Here is a 20985-nt window from a genome sequence, read left to right on the forward strand (position 1 = left end):
GCATCACTGCTCTGCATGGGAACAAGCTTGCCTGTAAAACAGGTACCACCAGATGAATCCTCCTGTCAACCCCAACAGGCAATCCTTTGTCCCTTCTCAAATACTTGCTGGTAAGCTATGCATTCTCCTCTTGACCAGCTTCACAGAAAAAAAAAATAAAAATAAAAACATGGTTCATGGCTAATGACAACTTTCATCTATGTTCCACTGGCTAAGAGCCTCCTCTCAGAGACAGGATTCAGGGCAGTAATCAGGCTCCCATCTCTAATGAATTCATGGCTTTGACACTATCCCCCTTCAGCTCTACATACACTCATTACCATTTTAGGCCAGCATGGTCTGTCTGCCACCTGACCACAGGCTAAACAAAGCCAGTTATATTTCAGGATGTATTCAGTAGAATCTACAGCTTCTCTCAATGCTGCTTAAGGCCTGGTGTGCATACAACTGGAATTTTGTTTAAAAGATGGAAATGGTCTACGTTTTTTGAGATTCCATTGATTGTTTTCTTCATCAGCCACGTTACTGCTACGGAAATAAACAATGTTGGGATGAGGACTGAGTCTGCTCAGCTAGGCTAGACAAAGTGCAAAATTGTCACACCAAGTCACAGAACAGTAGCAAATGCTCACCAGAAAGGAGTCAGTGTTCTGAAGCACAGACAAGGAGTGAGATCCACCCAGAGAAAGTTAACTATCGTTTTGCTCTGTTGAATGCGGCATAGGTAACAAAAACAATTTTCCATTTCCACTTATCAAGTATCTTATCAATGTGTATGAATAGCTCGAGGGACAGATAAAGACGATGCAGTCAGACTCTTTTAAGAAATGCCCAGTGCCAGGACAGGGCGCAATGCATATAAACTGGCACACAGAAAGCTCCCTCTGTACTCCAGTGAGCATTAGTCTGCATAAGGAATCCTCCCGAAACTGAGCTAGGCTTTCAGCTCATGCACAAAAGATTAAGAAATTCTACACATTAGCTAAGCTACTGTATCAACCAGAGCAAAGCTGGAATCTGATCTGAATGCTGGGTGAGATTGAAGAGCCAAGGAAGGAACAAATATCTCCAAACAAGTTTGTTTCAAGCTACTTTGGGAAAGAGCTGCAATCCAGTTGCTACACAAACAGCAGTAAAATTTTCCTTCCTTTTGCTTGGCAGCTCTGCTGCAGGCAGCCTCCACACTAAAGGGCTCCGCATGTGAAACTCGTGTTGAATAATTACATGGCAAAATAGACAACCCAACAAGCAGATGGATGTCAGAGTCTGTAACTACTCAATGTCCTTGTATTATTTTTCTAACCTAAAACCTATAGCTGGAGTGAGTCTGTCACACAGTAGAAAACTACCCAGAATTGCTTACCTGCAGAAGATAGTGTCCTTGGTTCCACCAGAACTAAGATAAGCTCCTTAACAATCCTGGTGCTCCAGTTTCTCAAAGCTTCTGTCTTGTGTAACAAATTGGATAAGGAAGTGGTTCTAACTAAAGCTCTCAAGAGCTTTAAGAAAGCTTACAGAGAGACAAGCAGGATAGCCTCTCAGAAACTACAGATACTGCTGGCTAGTCATTCATTAGCACAGAGAAACATTCCATTTAAACACTCCCTGTGAAAAGGGTGCAGGAGAGCTGCTCAATTCATCCAGAGCCAACACATTTTGCAGTTTAACACATCTTTAATATCAGTAACGCTGGAAGTGACTTCTCAGTGCAAATAGCACAGACTACAGTTCAGGAGGTTCTCTCATTTAAAACAAAGACAACATGAGGAAGAACATGCAATCAAACAATGATCAGCTCTAGATACATCATGTTTGGTCCAACAAAAACATAGAAACAATTAATCCAATTACAGCAAACATAGCTTCTCTGAGTAAGGTTAAGATATTGCATTTGTAGTGTTTCCATTGTGCTTTCCTTCAGCGAACCAGCGGAACCTGCTTGAGTGAGATGAGGACTGAACGCATGCGGGACACATCTTTAGCCTGCTTACTAGACTTGGGATTAAAGTCACAGAGCTGAGCCACGCGTTCCCACTCAGTGCCTGGAAAAATGTCTTCTGCATCACTCACAAAGGCTTCTTCAGCTGCCCTGAAAGCAATGCAATGGACCTTGTGTTAATGCCCAACATAAGGCACTCCTTCCCACTTACAAGATGCAGTTCCTTTCAGCACGTTTCATAAGAAATGTGACCTGACAGCTGCTTGTGAACATTATGGCTACTTAAGCTCCCACTGCCCCAGCCCTGGAGATGGAAGTAGGTTGCAGTAGTATGCTATGCACAAGCAGTGCAAAAGATTGCTGTGTAAAATGTTGGAATACAGGTGTTTGGTTTTAAGAGTAGTCACTGAGTCTTTGCCTACAGGAGTCACCAAACTGCCAGAAGGTAAGGTACTCCTGTGTAGACATTTTATTTATGGAAAAATGCCCAGGTCCTAAATATTTAAGCTTCTGCCACTTGATGGCTTGCTTTGGACACTTGCCAACCAGAAATTTACAGTTCCCTGCAAACATGTCTTAGAATAGATTCCATTTGAGGATTTAAAATCAGTCCCAAGGCCTTCAGGCCATCATAAAACTATCTGCTGATATTTCCCAATGCTGTACAGAAGCAGCATAAATCAGAAGGAATGTAAGTAATGAATCCCATGCCCGTGGGTGCTGTAGTCTAAAGCACATCCTGGCAAATAGGATGACTCATCTGAAGTCAGCTAGCAGGATAAACACGTTTCCCCTCTTCTCACCCTAAGGATACTCTAAGGAGGCTTTATATAATATGTACAGGTTAGCACCAGTGGCTTCCCAGCAGTATCCTTTTGGCATTTCTGTGCTACCAACAGCATTGCTTCAATGCACGTGTAACAATCCAGTATCATTTACTGGAACTCTGGGGCCCTGGTAGCTGCCTGAGTACAAGAGCAGTAAGCATTGAGAGATCAAACCAAATCCATCTACTCCAACAAGCAGTACAGAAAAAGCAGTGAGGATGACTCCCCCATGAGGGTTCAGCACTGTTCACAGGGATGATAAGGTTACAGACACCACTGAAGACAAGGATCACTACAACACTGCTACTTTATGTGACATGACACTTTTAACGGGCAGTGAAGATTTTTTTTACTTAACTGTTCTAGGCTGTAGCAAGGATGATTTATGTTTGTGCTTAAAGGTGAAGAGAAGAAAAGAAACGAGAGAAAGTTTAAGTCAGATATAGAAAATGAGAATGAGTTTAATGCAGATGGTCAGCTGGCTCAACATGCACTAGCAGTTCGGCCTACATTCAGGAAGCATGCTGCCAATTTTATTCTGCAGCACTTGCACTGCACATTTGCTACAGGAAAACAAGGATTTTATTGGAAAAAAAATCTAAGTTAACTCCAGAAGACTTCAGAACAAAGTCAAACACCACCTGTAAATCCATCATTTCACAAGTCTTGCTTTACATCCATCTACAATTAAGTAATGAATTCCACACTTGATCTTCAGTATAAATGCACTCAAAGACAAACCATGGTTCACCAGTACACCTTCTAAAGGTGTCACCTTAGAATCTGTGACATGGCCATCTTTCAATTCAAGTCTACAAATTAAGGGAAGAAATTAAAATACATGAACAAGCCAATTAACATTGCAACTCTTTTACTCCACAGAAACTAGCTTACTTACTGGGGATTGAAAATCCTGGCTGTCTTCTCACTGATCTGTGAGGCTGGCAATACATCTACACATAGGTGCTCTTTCACCAGCAGCTAATGCTAGCTTTCTAGTACCATCATCTTGTTTTTTTTTTCCACATGTTCTCTAATAGCATCCTAAATTCTACAGGCACCTCTTCTCTGATTGAAGCATGTGATTTCTTCCTCTTGCACTGTATGTGAACGTCATTTTAATATTTTTCTGATTATTTAGTCAAATGGAACAGACTAGAAACACCGTGCCTATTACAAAACATGCAGTTATACTTTATACTTCACCATGGAAGTGATTGGGACTAAACACAGCATTCACATGAGACTCCATCTGACAGTAACTCATACATGCATCAAAGCATCTTGCTCCAGGTCAGTAAACTGTGAAGCCCAATGTATTACAGGCTACTGAATCACTGACAAAATTCCAGTGGCCTGTATTCTACATAATTTAAATGTGCTGGGTATGATCTTCACAAGAAAACAGCACTTAATGCTGCAGATCAGAGTCAGAACAGAAAAAAAAAAAAAAGGCTATTATTCTACTTTTTTTTTTATTACTCTACTTTTACACTGGCTGAAATATTTGGCAAAAGACATCTTCGACATTCAGTGCTATCTCAGACCCTCCTCATTACCTAGCTGACTAGCAAACAGAATTAGTAGTTAAGCAACATACACATAACCAATCACGTCAGCGAAGGGTTGTTTGTAGAAAGCTTCATCTGCCACCCTAGGTAGCAAATAGTCCAACAGGCAGGCAAGCAGGCAGGAGAAAAGAGATAAGGATGAGAAGTACAGAACACAAATGAAGGCAGTTTTAAAAAGCAAATTTAACTAGTATCACCTACACTCACTGAAAAAGGGAAGCAGCTGCCGCATGGAACATACCAATTAAGCTGCTGACTCAAGGGGCAACATAAATACTTTCCTAAATCATAGAAAATTAGGACCATCTAGTTTAGGGCTAGTTCCAGTGTTAGCATGAGATCATCTCCACATACCAGAGACTACTTGAAGTAGAGAGATCTCACCAGGTTGGTGAGAATGCTGAACACTCCCTCAGATAAACACTTTACTTTTCTGATTGCAGCTCTTTTTAAACTGACCTTTCTCCAGAATGCACACCCTGATCTCAAACCACTGGCCAAGATAGAGCTAAAGGGGTAATGAGTTCTTGCCACTATCTATAATAGCAGCTATCCTGTTTTCAGCCCAACAGAAAGACTGCATCTGTGGGAATGAAAATGTCAAATCCATAGTTCTGTAGGAAGTATAAAGTCTCCTTTTGCCATTCAGTAAGTAAAGTCTACCTAAGATTACTTATGATAAACTAGCTCTTTAGATAGGAAAAAGGGCATTTCAAAAATCATTTCCATTTGAACCCTATGGATTCCCAAAGTTTAAAGCAGCTCTAATGATTACCTGAAGAAAATGACACTGGCAGGCTTAGGTCAGAAGTGAAGTCCTAAGTGTTACTAAGTCAGCATTATCATATTTACCTTTATGTAGCCAGAAGTCAAAATTCTGCAGGGAACTCCTAAGGAAATGTAAGAATGTACTAGATTGTGCCTAGGTTACTTGTTTCTGTTCCACAGCCCATAATGAGCCAATTCAAGCATGATGAATTTAATGAGTTAAATAGACAGTGCTTAATTCTTCACTCACAGAACTCTGCTTATTTCTCATAAACTTCGAGAAGAAGCAGCCAAAGGTTTTAAGATATCTAATGAAATAATCTGTTTTGGAGTAACTAGGAGACCACTTCCAAGTTTCTGAGAGCTGGCAAGTAAGGCTGCTAGCTGCAAGGTAATTAGTCATTGAAGAGCTGTGCAGCTAGGTACATACAAAAAAGCAAGTAGACTGAACAGTTCTGTCCAAATTCAAACTTTGTCTTAAAGGAAGCTTCTAGAATGGCTTGTTCTTTTAGTGTTCTCATTTGGACATTTAAGCTAACCTCTAAAGAAACTGAGACTAGTCTACAACTGGACACACATCTCTTAATAGGATAGTAAGCAGGCAGAAGGACTAGCGACTTCGGATATAGTAGACATTCTACTCTTCTCTCCTTTGCCGAATTACTTCCACAGCCAGCAATATAGCTCTTCAGATGGCTGGAGAAATCTTACCTGTTGCTAGCTTTTGTTTTCTGGAGCTTTTCATCTTGTCTGGCATACCACTCCTCCAACTCCTTTATTGCTTTCTCCTTCCATTCTGCTTCCTGTTTTCTTGAGTTAGCATCTAAAGAGTCAAGAATTGATTTGTCAGTCACATTTATTCCAGTTGGATTTCATTAAAATTTCAACTGATAGTTCGTGGCGTACTCTAGTGCAAATTATTACTTAGTCCACTCAAATATGGTTTATGAGGTTCTCTGATTTAGGCCATGAGAACTCTAATGTCCTCAACATTCAACATTCAGATGATTAGCTAAACAGAATGTCCCTGTACAGCACTGAGACAGTCTAGTTCAATTTAGTCTAAGCATTTGTAGACTAATTATAATACAGTCAGTCTGCTAGCCTGCAAACCATTCTAAAACACTGTCACCTTGCTATGGCTGTACTAGAATAAAGCTCAGTAAACTCTCTACATTAGACAAATTAAAGCAATGTGATACTACTCAGTTTGCCTTTACACCCAACTCATAGTTCAGGATAAGCTCATCTGTTGTAACAAGTATAAAAGAGGAACAACAGACTCAGCTCTGTCTGGAATCATATATTCAGAAGGCTGTCCTGATGGTCTCAAAGTAAGGCCTCCTCCTCAGTGAAACTGGAAAGCAAACCAGTTTAGAGGATTTTAGAAGCTATCCACAGGTAGGTGTGGCTGCCTCTAATCGCTGAATTTACTTACTACTTGGTTATTTAATTTCACTATTAGATTAATATCTAATGACAAGTGGCCTCAGCAATCTTAAAATGAGCAATATCCTCCCTTGAAGAAGATTGCTGACAGTTTTATCTACTCATTCTTTTCTGCTGATAAAAGCTGTTCGTTTTCTGCTACAGACCAGTCAGTTCCTCAGTTAAGTTAAACACAGGCCACAAGTTCGGAGAACCACTTGCTTCCTAACTTCTACACCAATATTAAAAGTTGCTTACTAGAAGTCTTATTCTCTGAGCTTGCTGCTCAAGCAGCAAGTTAAACTCCAGAGAGCTAGAGACCATTGTTTGAAAAGCTCTCCTGCTTAAGAAACTGCCATTTCTGAATTTCAACCAAGAATACTACTACAACAAACACTCTCCTTACCAAGCTGCTCAAGGCGCTCCTTTTGCTCCTCTCTCCACTTACGAATGCTCTCTGGTTCTGACTGCAGTCGATCTACTTGTGATATGGCAGCATAGCAGTCTGTTGGACCATTGCTTTCCTTGAGGAGAAGGAAATGTCATTTATACATTAAAACTGTACATTTCAGTAACTACCAGCAAGCTACATAAAAAGTAGACATTTGAACTGAACGTGTGATATTTTTCTGATACTATACCACATTCGAACCACATGATGAAAAATCTCTTGCTATAAAGGGCAACACGATTGACGTAAACTAATATGAAGTTGCCTTTAGCAACTGGGGATCAAACAAATTGGAATATTTGGAATTGCTAACCAGGAATTCAAACTGTGCCAGAGGTCTATGACCAAAGAAAGCAGAAGACCATTCGCAGAATCTCAAATGTAGGGCTACAAACCCCCCAGCTAATTTCACATTAAATATCTGCAACAAAAGTATATTTTTGGAGGGTTTTTTTTTTTTTTTTTTTTTTTTTTGCACAGGAGATTGAAGCGTTCTGTGTAATTTGCATTTATCTGCTTCAGAGAAATTTGCAAGCCTCAAAGGAAGTTGGCTTCTAATATCAGTTAGAGGCATTACAGAACTGGGACTGCTATAAACTGCTTAGAACACAAGATGCATTTGTTGTCTTTTTTTGCTTAAATTTTAAAAGGTATGCTAGCACTTGCAGTTTATCATACAACATTTCAAAGACTTGCAGTGCATATGGTTATTAATACTTTAGACTTTCAAAGATAAGTGCATTGCCAAAGAGCATACTCCAAGTCCAACTCTTTCCATTGGTTCATTATGCCCTTAACAGATTAAATATCTCATCAAGTGGAAGCTCTATCAAACAAAGCAGTTATTAGAATCATAAACAATCAAGGTATTTCATCTGCTTTTTATTGTATAACTGAGAACCAATAACAAGCAGTTTTCCCAAGAACCTCTCAGCAAGAGAGGATATAAAAATGGTAGCAGTGAAAGCAGTTTGTTTCTATCCATCACAGTGTTCACTTATGTCTATGGAAAAGCAGCTTATATGTTGCTCACTTTTAAGTATTTATCTAAACAGGGCTATCCAAAGAATTCTCTCAACAATCAGCAATGCCTTAGCCAAACCAGTATTGAATTCAGCTATACCACAATAATTGTGTTAGCATGCTCTGTTCCTCCCTGAAACAGACAAAACATGGTCTGTAATACGACAAACATGCTTTCATAATGTGAATGAGCCACATGCCAGCAATTTAATGTCATGCAATTTCACATCACTAAGGAATATACAATATTTTCAGTCAATTTGTTCCTTGTAAGACCAATTTTGATGAGACAACATCAGTTTCCTTAAAAAGTAAGCTACTTAGAAAACTTGACTCTAAAGTAGGTAGCCAGACCATGTTCCATTTGGTTTATTAACCAGTATCAAGTATATGTTAAGTCATATTACAGAGCCTGTCAAGCTGTTCACAGCGTTCATGTCCCATTCAACCATAACTCAAAATAGACTGCTGCCTTAAGATGCCCTCAAGTTCAGAGGAGGAGCATACTGCGAGCATTAGCAGCTTTAGGAGATCATGAGACAGCAGACAAGCACATTAGAGAAGCAATGGTGAGTGCAAGTCTAGATTTAAGTAAGTTCTCACAGTAGAACAGCACATTCTAAGCACAGATTACTTCTATTTTACCTGATAGACAACTCCATTCATCACTCCATCAACAGCACCTGTAACAAAATAACTGAAGTTTAACCATTTGAGAAAAACAATACAATTGGATTTACTAAACAGTTACTTGTCTGGAAACCTTTATTACAGCATCCAGTATGGGAATTACGTAAGTAATTGTTACTCAATACCCCATAGGGTCAATTCCTTATCTCTGCACTTTTCTTCCTTTTCCAGGACACAAGAGACAGTGAGTCATTCTTCGTTAGAACTAAAGCCAGTTCTTCACTATGAGGTCTTGCTACAGGCTATTCAAAAAGCAGAGCTGACACTGCTGAGAAGCTGCTATGGGGAATGTCCTGGAGTTTCTCCATTTTCTCATTCCTGTCTTTGAAAATAAATACTACGCAACTGTTCAGAAGTTAAATGTGACTTACTCTTTTTACACTACTTGTAAGACTAACGATCGGGTAGGACAACACTTTCTAAATCTTATCATGATTTTGTTACCTCCTAACTCCTAGCAAGTCCAAGAACTACATTAACATCCCCACCAAAAATCACCTTTCATGTTTCTCCCGCAATGTCATCTTTTATAGCTCTGGCAGAGAGTCTCTGGAACAAGATCAGCTGGACTCCTTGCCACAGAAGCTTAAAATCTCTTATCAGAAGAAAGACCTAGGAACACGCATTAACTGTGAAACAAGTATTTGACTTTGTGAAACTATTTGAGTCTCCAGACGGCAGTGAGATTTTTAGGAACCACTTTCTGGAATAGTAGTGTACCATCTCCCAGTGCAATATATTAACTTTGCCTCATCCATAATGCAACCCTGGGTAAGCCCATCACAAGTGTTTCTGCCACATTAATACAATCTACACTGAAAGCTGAGATTTTACCAAAGTCAACAAACAGTGGGCAGAAACTCAAACATTTCACATGAACTTCCTAAACAAGGTTGTTAATTCACCTGGAGTAGATTGTCATGCTGCCGCATGCTCTATTTGTTCCAAGTCCTCCTTGCACTTTTACCAGTATTACTAATCCCCTATCTCTGGCTCCTAAACAGCAGTAATTCACAGTACTTGCAAAAGTATGTAAAATCTTTAGTCAAAACATGATAAGATTGAAAGATACTAGCCTCCAAGAACAAAGTTACCAGCTTCAGAAGGAGAAAGACAACTGAAGTTAATAAACATTAGTTTTATTAGTTAAAGGACCCTAATATTTTAGAGCTACGCTTCTATATCTCAAGAGCAATAACCACTTTGTTTGCTGCTTGCCACGAGTTGCACGAGCCAAAAAGAATTGGCTTGAGAGGCATCTGCCTCCTTCACAGCAGCTATCCTGCGTATTACTTAACATCAAGCTGCAAGTTTCCTCAAAGCAAATGTGCAGAGAACACTGAGCACACAGACCCAAGTAGTTACAGCCACAACCAATAATTCTCCTCATGAGATTTAGGAAGACTGGAGCCCACAAAGGAAACCTGCTTACACTTCATGCTACAAAAAGATGTTGCGGCTGTTCAACTTTTTAGACTGGGTTGGAATTACAGCTAAGTCAGGGTCTGTAACTTATATCGACAAAAACCACCTGAACAAGTCAGCTGCCTGCAGCACCTACCTGGGAAGAGCTAAGAGCAACCTGCACCATCAGACAGAACCTAGTCGGAGAGAGAACCCAAGAAAGGTTAGTCTTGAAATAAATGTAGTTCTAGTCGCCAGCAGGAAGGCAGTTGTTCCATGGGACATACTTGGAAGCACAAACTGACCAGCTAGGCAAGGGAGATTACATCTTTAAGATTTTTCTTGTCATAATACAAAGAGAAAACTTTCATTAAAGTCTTCAGCATTCAGGCTGGTAATCTACAGAGGCAAACTGAACAAAATTCCTGCAGAGCTGAAAAACAGATGCGTTCATCTTAGAACTACTTTTCTTCTGCTTAGACACTAATTGGTACAGCAGAAAGTATGGCTAGAGGGCAAATAAGTCACAGGCATTAGAAATACTACAGCTTTCCATCTGTTTTAAGCTTCCTAGAACTTGTGATTACAATGCTGAGTCAGCATGCTGACAACGCACACTGCCTGCTGAAAATAAAGTAGAACAGTATTGTTGTGCTATCATGTGCCAACACACGTACACTAACTGAAACAGAATCGTCACATATTTTCTCTCCAGCTCTTCAGTCTCAGTGTTTGTGTAACTCAGTATGAAACCTAACAAAAAACTATTTGCCAGCCTTTGTCTCAGTAAGCAAAGCAATCAGTGTATCAGATTTCCTTGCTCACTTTGTATACAACTTTCCCCAGAAAAATGTTTTCAGCGGTAATGAACAACGACAGTTCTCTACTGGCTTCAGAGTCCATTCATGACTAACACAGCACCTTACAACTCCTGAAGTTAACACCACACTTTTTGAGGAAGTTAGGAATACCCCATACTCCTTGGTGCTTCCTTCTGCACTTTGGATAAAGCACAGAAAGTATCCAAGTATCCACACTTCCAGAACATGCTGGCAATAGAGTAACAAACTTCTAGAGTTCCACCCAGACAACTGTTAGAGTCTGAGCCCCTGAGGAAAGCAGAAGCTGTATCAGCTATTTGCACACACAGGAGGGAAACAACGGTTGAGGAACAGACAGCTAGAATCAGTGTCCTCCAAATGTACAATAGCTTACAAGAGAATTGGCCAAGTACCTTGAAGATAAGTGCAGTTTTTTCCACTTCAGTCCTACAAGTCAACATACAGTGAATTTGCAAAGTTAAGTTTCTAACTGAAAGGAACAGCCAAGGAAGCTTATGAAACTTCAGGAAAAGGGCAGATCGAGCAGATGGCACTGAACTTGGAATAAAATTAATCCATACGCAGTTGTTCTCCTGGTAGTACTACGCATGTGAAAACTACAGACTAGTTCCAAGACCGAAGTAAAGATTTAGCCAAAGGCTTACTTCAGAGTTGATACAACTCTCATTTAAAGTTAGCTTTCTACTGAACTTCAACAACCGAGCTGTCAGAGGCTTTCTGAAGTGAAGATCTACTTTTGAAAGTGATTCAAAAGAAATCAATGTGTAGAAACTTAACAGCAACGTTTTGTTATAGTTAAGCAAGGTATTCTTCATTGGCAGTGCTGGGGTAGCATTGGATAACTCTCCAAGAATGCTCCATCAGTTGATCATTCGTCAACTATGAATAGGTTATATTTTCACATGTATTACCTACCTGTTACATTCCCAAATCCACTTTCAACAACTAACAGACACAGCCTTATTTGGTGATCTTCAATGTCATCTAGAGTTCTTCTAGCATCCTGATGGTCCACTATCTGTCTCTGGGAGTTGTTTACTGCCAACACCCCTTTTGTCAGGAAGATTGCAGTGGAATACTAGGACAGTCAGAAGCCTCTGTATACAGAGATAAGGAAGAAAAAGGGGAGCATCTCGATGCTGTCTGTCACATTTTAGGCATTCCATTTGTTGTTTCTTTTGCCTTGTTAAAGCAGAACAGTCTTACAACATCTCCCCATCTACAGAGTGACATCCCACTTATCATCCGCAATATCTAAAGACTACTGCAGTGTTGCAAGCAAGCATTAACAGAATATTTTCTGTAATTACTTCTTCAAATTAAACACATTGCCTTGCTCTAAGACCATACAGCTATGCAGCACAAAAGTTTCAGCCTTGTTGACAGTAAATTTTCACTAGTGAACACAACAGATGAAGGCTATCAGAAGAACCAGACAGAGGACCATGAAGAGTAACACTTCTAATTCAAGCCCAGGAATGGATTAATTCCTTCTGATATCTTCCTATCAAGTAGACTTTTGACAATCACAGAATCACCAAATTGAAGGGGTTGGAAGGGACCTCTAGAGATCACTGAGACCAATCCCTCTACCAAAGCAGGTTCCCTACACCAGGTCGCACAGGTAGGCATCCAGGTGAGACTTTAATATCTTCAGAGAAGGAAACCTCCCTGGGCAGCCTGTTCCAATATTCTCCATGCAAGAGAAATTAACTTCAAAAATATGACTATATTTAAAATTGTGTTTTTACAAGCTACTTTTAGCATCCCTTTTAAATATTAAGTATTCTCTTCAAACTACTACTTTTTGGAAGACAAGCAGTGAGGGTTTTGTTTCCTTATTCTTTTAAGACAATGTCTTGCATCACTGAGGAAGAAATAGGTTTTCCAGCCAAAACCTTATTCCTATGAATGCAGGAAAAAAAAAAAAAAAAAAGCAGGAAAAAGGCTTTTCTCCTCATTAATTTCAGTCTGTTGTCATAAAACACAGTTCTCATTTTCAGTACAACCAGCAGAGGAAAGTGCGGCCTAGTATGTGCAACAACAGTGTACCACAACCGCTTCTTTAACTTCCCAATAGGCACAGTATTCCCTTGTAAAGGGCAAAATAGGTATGTGTTTGTTCCTACCATGAGCTTCATAATAATACACCACCACAATTTTTTTTTTTTTTTTTTTTAAATCAAACGTTCCTTAATGCTACCTTATGGAGCACTTTGAAACCTTGAACAGTTTAGAAAATACAATAGCCACTGATGAGTAACATTCTGTCTGTGAAGTTAACTCAAGTCAGAAGGAAACAATTCTTTCCCAAAGATATATTCAAAAAACCTGATAGTCAATCCTCGAGATATTTAAGTTCCCTACCTTCTAGAGAGGCTCATGTACCTCTCTTCAAAAGATGGAGAAGAGTCATTCATTGAAGTTCACATGAAGACAACAGAATGTGAAACTGAAGTCAATGTTTAACACTAGACAGCCTACATTAAACTTTAGTATTTTCGTGATTGTTAACACAAAACTGCTTGCCACTGAATGTTGTTCTCAGTAAGAAGTCACCAACAGGCTGTCACAGGATTTTTAGATTGAAACACAGATTCTGGAAGCTAGATACTTCAACCTGAACACATCTGTGGAGTAGACACCACAAGTGAAACGCTATTGTTTTCTTACTGGGAAGGGGATCCCACAAGAGACCAGAATACTAATAACCAGACAACTGCTCTTTATTGCTTTATTTACACAGCATTTCTTGTCTTCTGAGATAGTGACTGTATTCACTTGAAATGTGAAGCACAAGACTAGTTGGAATGGCTATGTACATACAAATGGTCTAATGGGCCAGGCCAATAATCCAGCCCTGACAGCAGCAATGTGAAGCGATGCTCAGTGAGACCAGGTAAGTTTGGCAACATTATGCTGTTTTCCCCCCAAGTACCCATCATTGCTACAATTAACAGGAATACAGTTTCAATTACCATAAATATGTTTCCATTAGCCTAAGTACATGAAGTTCAACGCTGACCTTGTGTTTAACTATTTTAATTTTTTTTAATAGACTTAATTTAAACAGTTTGTTGTGTTAGAGAGCATGTTTCTTACAAGTATATTTAAGGAAGCTGGAGACTGTTTCTCATAATATTTGAAGATCTTTGCACTCCAAAAGAGAATTGCCTCAGCTACAACTTCTGCCCAGCATTGAGAAAGGAAAGAAAAACTTATCCAGCAGATCCATAAATCAGGATTTCAGGAAAGTTACGGTTAAAAAAGTAAATTAAAATTAAATAAATACACAAATCCCTGACCACCGTGCCTTAAGGGTTTACTAAAATAGTTTTCTTAAGGATTTACATATATAAATTCAGAAATAGATTTACATTCACCGAAACAGTTCAATAAACTAATAAGAACTAGTGTTGTCAGACGTTTGTTAGGGTGTTGACTGAACCATAAGAAGTCTTATAGAGAAACGGCAACAGAAGTTACAAATACACCTGTCACCTGAACTAGCACATTTTGCATCATTGCAAATTGCATCCTCTGTTTTTCCTAATAGGGAACATGTGGTTTAACAGTCAAAGAATGGATGTTGTATTAACAAGGTGACCACCAGAATTCCAAAAAGATGATCAGCTGTATCTGTACAACAGGCCAGAGCATCAGTGAAATCCAAATCCAAATTCAAAGTGACATATAGACTACACCTAGACTTCACAGATCCTTACATTTATGGCTACTACTTTATCCTACTACTTTATGGCTTTCTTTCTACAGTAACAGTTCTGCAAAGGAAATGAAAAATTTCTTCAGTCACAGCTGAACTAGTTTTTCATTTCTACCCAACCTGACAGCATTTAACCAGCTGGTGAAGAACTAGGCTGCAACAGCCAGACTGCACACACAGAAAATAGAAGTGCAGTTGGTTCTAGTACCCTGTGAGATGCGAACATCCAACAATTTTCTTCTATGCCAAGCATAATGTTTCAAAGAGCAACGTTTGAGGCTTCTGAGAGAGGGAACTCATACACAGCCTGCTTCTGCTCATAAAAATATGAGTCACATTATAGCTGCTACTGGAACAGGATGGTATTCTAATGATTACCCTCATGTTCAGTGCCCGAGGATGTCACTTCACTTGACAAAGACGTTTGCATGGTAATACGCAGTCTGTATAGCCAACCTTTTTATGAATGAGCCAGTTTCTAAGGGCTGCAGTACCTCTAGGTTAGCCCTGGATACAGCAGGTCTCCATTACTCAGCTCACTTAACTGTGTTTTATTCCAAGGCACATTATGAACCAACAGCCCCATAAACACCAGTTATTTCAGTAGCAGCATTTCATGTTGAAAACTTAATTCTGAAGACGCTTCAATAGTGAATCGGTGAGCAAAGTAATTCAGCTCAGACAGAAGAGGCTGGCTGCCTGTTCGGGAAGCAATAAAGGAATGGCTCTCGAGGTCAAAACGCACTCCCCTGTGTGCAGAGATGAACACGAGCCATTCCTTGCAGCAACACAGAAACAGTATCTCACCACAGCGTTCACTAGGTTCACAGCCCCTTCTCGCGCAGAATTCAGATTAAAGACCCTGGTGCCAAAGGCTCAGGGCCGCTTCAGCTGCGGTTACACTAACGGAGAGCCCTCACACCCCGACGCCCAGAATACATAACCACGCTCCTCCGAGCACAACACACCGTTCTGCAGCGTCAGCTTTCTCACCTTCGGTACAAAGGTTACGGAGGCTTCGGTACAACGGCCAGAGGCTGAATAAAATTAAACATTAGCCCAACCGGCTCACACACGCGAACGCGCACCGCCGTACCCGCGGTACCCCGCTCCGGGCGCACGGGAGCGGCGGAGCGAGTCGCGGGCCGGGCGGCCCCGCCGGAAGGCAGCGGCCGCCCGGGACAGAGGAGAGGGAGGCCGCGCGCCGTACCGGAGTCGAAGCCGTCCGCTGCCTGCAGCGCCTCCGGCACGTCGCCGCTCTCCAGGATGCCGTATCCCTCGTCGTTCTCGATGCCCGCGATCTCGTTCTCCTGCTGCGCCAGAAAGGCAGCGGCAGGGTCTTCCTCGGCGCCGTCCGTCGCCCCGTTACCGGCGGTGGCCGACGGCTGCTGCGCGCCGAAGAACTCCAGGTTAGCCATGGGAACGAGCTGCTGCAGCGCTGGGCGGGCACGGGCGACGGCGTATCCCGAGCCTGCGCCTCCACACAGAAATCGGCGCGGAAGTGGCGGACCTTCCGCCCAGGCCAATGGGAGACGAGCACCGCCGAGAGGCAAAGCCAATCAGCGAGCGGCGAAGGCGGGGCTACTGGAATCCTCCGCGCTCCTCGGTGGGCTCGGGCCAATCAGCGCCAAGAGCGTGATGGGGAGCCGACAGGGCAGCGGAAAGGAGTTCTGGGGCCGGGAACGCGCAGGCTCGGCTGTGGGAGCGCGCCCGCGGGGCCGATAGCTGTCGCGTGACTTCGTCAGTACGAAGTTGCGTCACTGCCGCGTCGTAGTACCGTTCAACCGTACGACGATTCGGGGTCGTAGTGAGCCGCAGGGCTCGGAGAATCATAGAATCTTTTATGCTGGGAAAGACCTCTGAGAAGTCCAGCTGTTAATGACCACTATGACCACTAACCCACAGAAGAGTTAAGGCTGGAAAAGACCTCTAAGATCGCAGAGCCCAACCATCAGCTCATCCCCACCATGCCCGCCAACCACATCCCTCATGGTTCTTGAACATGTCCAAGGACAGCGACTCCCCCACCTCCATGAGCAGCCTGTGCCAGCGCAGCACCACTCCTTCTGAGAAGACACATTTCTCACATCCAGCTGGCCCTTCTCTCATGCAACTTGAGGCCATTCCCTCTTGTGCTATCGCTGTGACCTGGGAGAAGAGGCCGACTTCCATTTCTTCCCAGCCTCCTTCAACAGAGTTGGAGAGAGCAACAAAGACTCCTATAAGCCTCCTGCAGGGTCATCCAATCCAGCTCCTGTTTCATAATCCAACGCACAGGGCCACACAAAATCCAAACCCTATGGCTGAGGGTGTTGCCCAAACACTTCTCAAAAGGCAGCAGGTGCCATGGCACTGCCCAGGGGAACTGTCTTGGTGTCAGTCCTCTGGGCCAGACTCTGCAGAAAGAGCCAGTGGAAGCATCTGTGTGTGGTGCTATGGAGTTGTGTTTTCTTTCTGATAGCTGAAAGCTTAACCTATGCATACCATGTGTTAGGTGTCTTGGTTGGAATGGTATATTTGTGGACAGTAATTCTGTCTAAAGTGCACAGATTTTCTACTAAGGTCTATGGCAAGGCCTCTGCCTCCACTTAGGTGCTGCCTGTAAGTCAGTGTGTGTCACAGTACATTAGAGATAAGCCACCCAGTCCTACCTTGTAGTCCCATTCCAACATGGCTCTGGAAGTGGCCAAATACAAAGAAAACCATCCCTGGAAGTCAGTTTTTACCTACATGAATTGGACAAATTGGACAAGGTGAGGCAAACTGCAGGTTGAGGTACATTTTGTCCTGCTGTCAGTTACATTTTGCTAGGAAGGTGGTACAAACTGGTCCCACATGACTCCCTGCACCTTGCTGAGTCAGTTAAAACATGTCTGATTTCTCCAGTGAAAACTCAGAATCTAGCATGGCAGTAAGCTGAACTTCTCTCAGTTTTATCTTCTAGGAAAAACAGAACTGTGTCATTTATTTTAATGAATCTCCAGCAGCCACAGGAAAGTGAAGGAATAAGGAGTAACAGCAAACTACGCCCTTCATTCATAACAGAAGACTGTAAAAATGACACTCCCCCATGAAGCGCATGTCATGCTCACACTGAAATTTACTGGCCTTGTCCCTTAATTTGTCCTAAAAGCACACTCCCATGTACATTTTAACCACTCTTCTTCCCTTTTAATAAGCACACAAAAAGGTAGAATAGTCTTATTGTTCCCTTTCAAGCGTTTGAGTGAATTTGGGATATAAACTTAGCAACTTCCTCTTCTGCTTTTTTAGTCTAGTCTTTCTTAGCCCTGTGGGGGATTCCGGATGACTTAAGGCCACTAGTACAAAGAGAATATTGTCATTTCAAATGAAAATTAAATCTGCATACTTGCTTGTCTTAAAATTGCATGATGAAGGATGAAATATAAGCAAAATAATAAGCTTGCAAATGGCCCAATAAAATTATCTGAGTTAAATCAGAAAGGATAACTTCATGTTACTGGCTTTAGAGGCAGAGAAAATTGCATGGGTTATTAGATCTACTTTGATGATGAATTCTTCAAGTATTTTTGCACTATCAAAACTATCATTTTGTTCCTGTTTTCTTATCCCGCAAAAAGAAGCAGAGATACATTGTTTTCTAAAGGCATATGTCACATCTTAGACTACAGACTATAATAATAGTGCCCTTTGTAATTCATGCATGGTGACTTATGTACTAGGCAGACTAGTATAGGGACGTTATATGAATAACACTTTATGGAAAGAGTAAATGACAGGCTATAAATGACTTTAAGGGTAGTGCAATTTCTCCCCATTCTTTGTAACAGAATGACTTATAATTCTATCTTCTAAAGATACTGAGTTTTATTTTTAAAGTAATTCTAAAAAGATGTTTTTAAGCATTTAGCAAAATATGACAGCAGTTACGTACTTCCAACATTAAGGAAATAATTTCAACAGAGCACTGGAATCTTAGAGTGGTTTTGATTGAAGAAATTAGAGACTTAGTAGAACAGATGTTTTCAGAGCAGAAAATTTAAATGCAAGTGCTTTCAGCTCCCTCTTAACTCATTTGGCATGCAAATGAGACAGGCATAGTCTAGCTGACATCTCGACATCTCTGAAAATTTCTCTAACTAGTCTTTTTTCACAGAAGCTGATAGTTTTGGCAAGTAGAAAGGAAGGGCACATGTTGGCTGTAGTCTGGTCCCCCAAAATCAATGAAAATATTCCTCAATCATCAAGCTATAGATAAAAGTCAGAAGAAAATTTTAAAAAATCCATGCTAAGGAACCTAATATTTTGCTTGCTACTTGCTCACAAGTTACAGAGCCAAAAAGAATTGGCTTGAGAAGCACAGGAAGCTTACAGCATCTGTCTCCTTCACAGCAGCTATTCTGCACATCATTTAACATCAAGCTGCAGGTTTCCTCAAAGCAAATGCACAGAGATCACTAAGCACACACTCACTCAGGCAATTACAGCTACAGCTAACAAGAAATGGCATAAATAACCCATTTTTGCCACAATGGGAATGAGATATGAGATATAATATGAATGACAGAAAATCAATACCTTGAAAGTAAACTCTGGGGAACGTGAGATTATAAGGCCCCATTTTTAATGGATTGACTGGGGCTAAATAACCCAAATAACAAAATTTAGATGTTTTGGAAAGGAATTAGACATTAAGAATGTAATTGTTTATTTTTGTTTGTTGTTTTTCCCATTAAAAGAAGTGGCAAACAAATCACAGACTCTAAGAATTACTAAGCTAAGAGGAGACCTCCTGAGATTGTCTATTCCAATGTGCTTGCTTAAGCAGTATCAACAAGAATGTCGTTGGCAGGACTATGCAGGACTGCACACACTTTCTGGGCAACCTGTTTGAGTGTCTATCTCCACAGTAAATAAAGGTTTTTCTGTGTGCTCAAATTGGATTTATTTTTTTTAATTTGTTTCTAATGGCTATTGTCCTGTCAGTGTGCTATACAAAGAGCCTGGCTGCTTCTTCATTTACTCCCATCAGGCATTTATACACATTGGTAAGATCCCCTTGAACTATCACCTGTCCAGACTAAGTAGTTCAAGCTCTCTCAACCTTCCACATGAAAGATGCTTCTCAGGTAAAAGTCTCATTAACAAGAGGAAAAAAATCTGACCAGTGTAGAACAGCTGAAGACTGTAAGAAGCCATGGTGCATAAAATTTGTTTAAGCAACTCTCCTCTGGCATCCACACTAACAAGGAAGCTGATGGCATTGTAGGGCTGCTCTCGAACATCTTTGAAATGACACAGGATAGCTCCTTAAGACTGGAAGAAAGCAAGTGCCTCTCCTATACTGCATCTAAGGTGCAGATATTTGGCATCAGCACAACCGCATTTATAGGTATTGTTTTCCATCTGTTTAATCAATGGATATACAGATGGTATCTAGGAGCTTGGCTAATATAATTTATATTGGAGAAATGAGAGAAAGTCACTCACCCTGTCCTGGGCTCGCGAGATGAACTCCTGATGGAGCAGATCTCTAGAGAGATCCTTCCCCACTGGCAGTCAGCTCTTAAATGGGTCTAGGAGAGGTGGAGCCAGGCTCCACCCCTTCCTGCAGCACAGGTGAACTGCCTTCATCTGTGCTCCCGTGGCTGACTCATTGCTCGCCTCAGGTGATCAATCAAAGGTTCAGGCTGTGATTCAGCAGCCCCATACACCATCTTTTTCTGCAACTGGATATCCAAATGATCTTTTGTCCCTGCTGATGGCAGTGAGGTTGTCTAGATGATATTTAAAGACCCTTCCAACCTAAATCATTGTGAAATCCATTTCATGATTCTACTTCAAGAACTACTGCAGAGAAAAATCTTTTGAACTCTTCACCAGTGAAAGATGACCAAGTCCTCATTCAACAAAGCAATGATCCATATATCTGGCTTTACATTTTCTTGCCCTTTTAAAATGCTCTGCACATCATATTCTTTCATGCAAAAGAATACACATCAGCCAACCTGGCAGGGAGAAAAAGTAGTTTTCCACAGAGACTAAATTCCTAGTATGTCTGATCAAACAGACAGAAACTGAGCAGGAAGTAACCCCCTATCTTTCTGTTGTAAAACCTAACCCTTACCTCCTCTGATATAACTGAAAGAAGCTGTTTAGCTTACAGCAAAAACTGTAAATTCTTCCAGCCATTTAAGGTACATGACCAATTGACCATTCAGTTAAAAGTTTCCCCTCAGTAGTACTTAAACAACAAAGACATTGACCAAATAGTTTTCCATCAAGTTTTCAGGACAACAGTCAAACCACTGTACTACAGATTTGATCCAAACCTGT

The 20985-nt window shown here is 41.1% G+C and overlaps 1 protein-coding gene across 1 annotated transcript; it reads right to left on the reverse strand.

Moving 5' to 3' along the window:
• Positions 1-1654: 1654 nt before the first annotated feature.
• Positions 1655-16189, reverse strand: CLTA (clathrin light chain A). The gene is made up of 5 exons (XM_085214485.1): positions 15878-16189; positions 8653-8690; positions 6940-7057; positions 5817-5928; positions 1655-2089 (listed from the first exon to the last, which is right to left on the reverse strand). The coding sequence occupies exons 1-5, from the start codon at positions 16083-16085 to the stop codon at positions 1918-1920; spliced, it is 648 nt and encodes a 215-aa protein (XP_085070611.1). The 5' UTR covers positions 16086-16189; the 3' UTR covers positions 1655-1917.
• Between the last annotated feature and the right edge of the window lie 4796 nt (positions 16190-20985).

Source organism: Meleagris gallopavo, chromosome Z (genome assembly GCF_905368555.1).
Source record: "Meleagris gallopavo chromosome Z, MGAL_WU_HG_1.1, whole genome shotgun sequence".
NCBI lineage: Eukaryota > Metazoa > Chordata > Aves > Galliformes > Phasianidae > Meleagris > Meleagris gallopavo.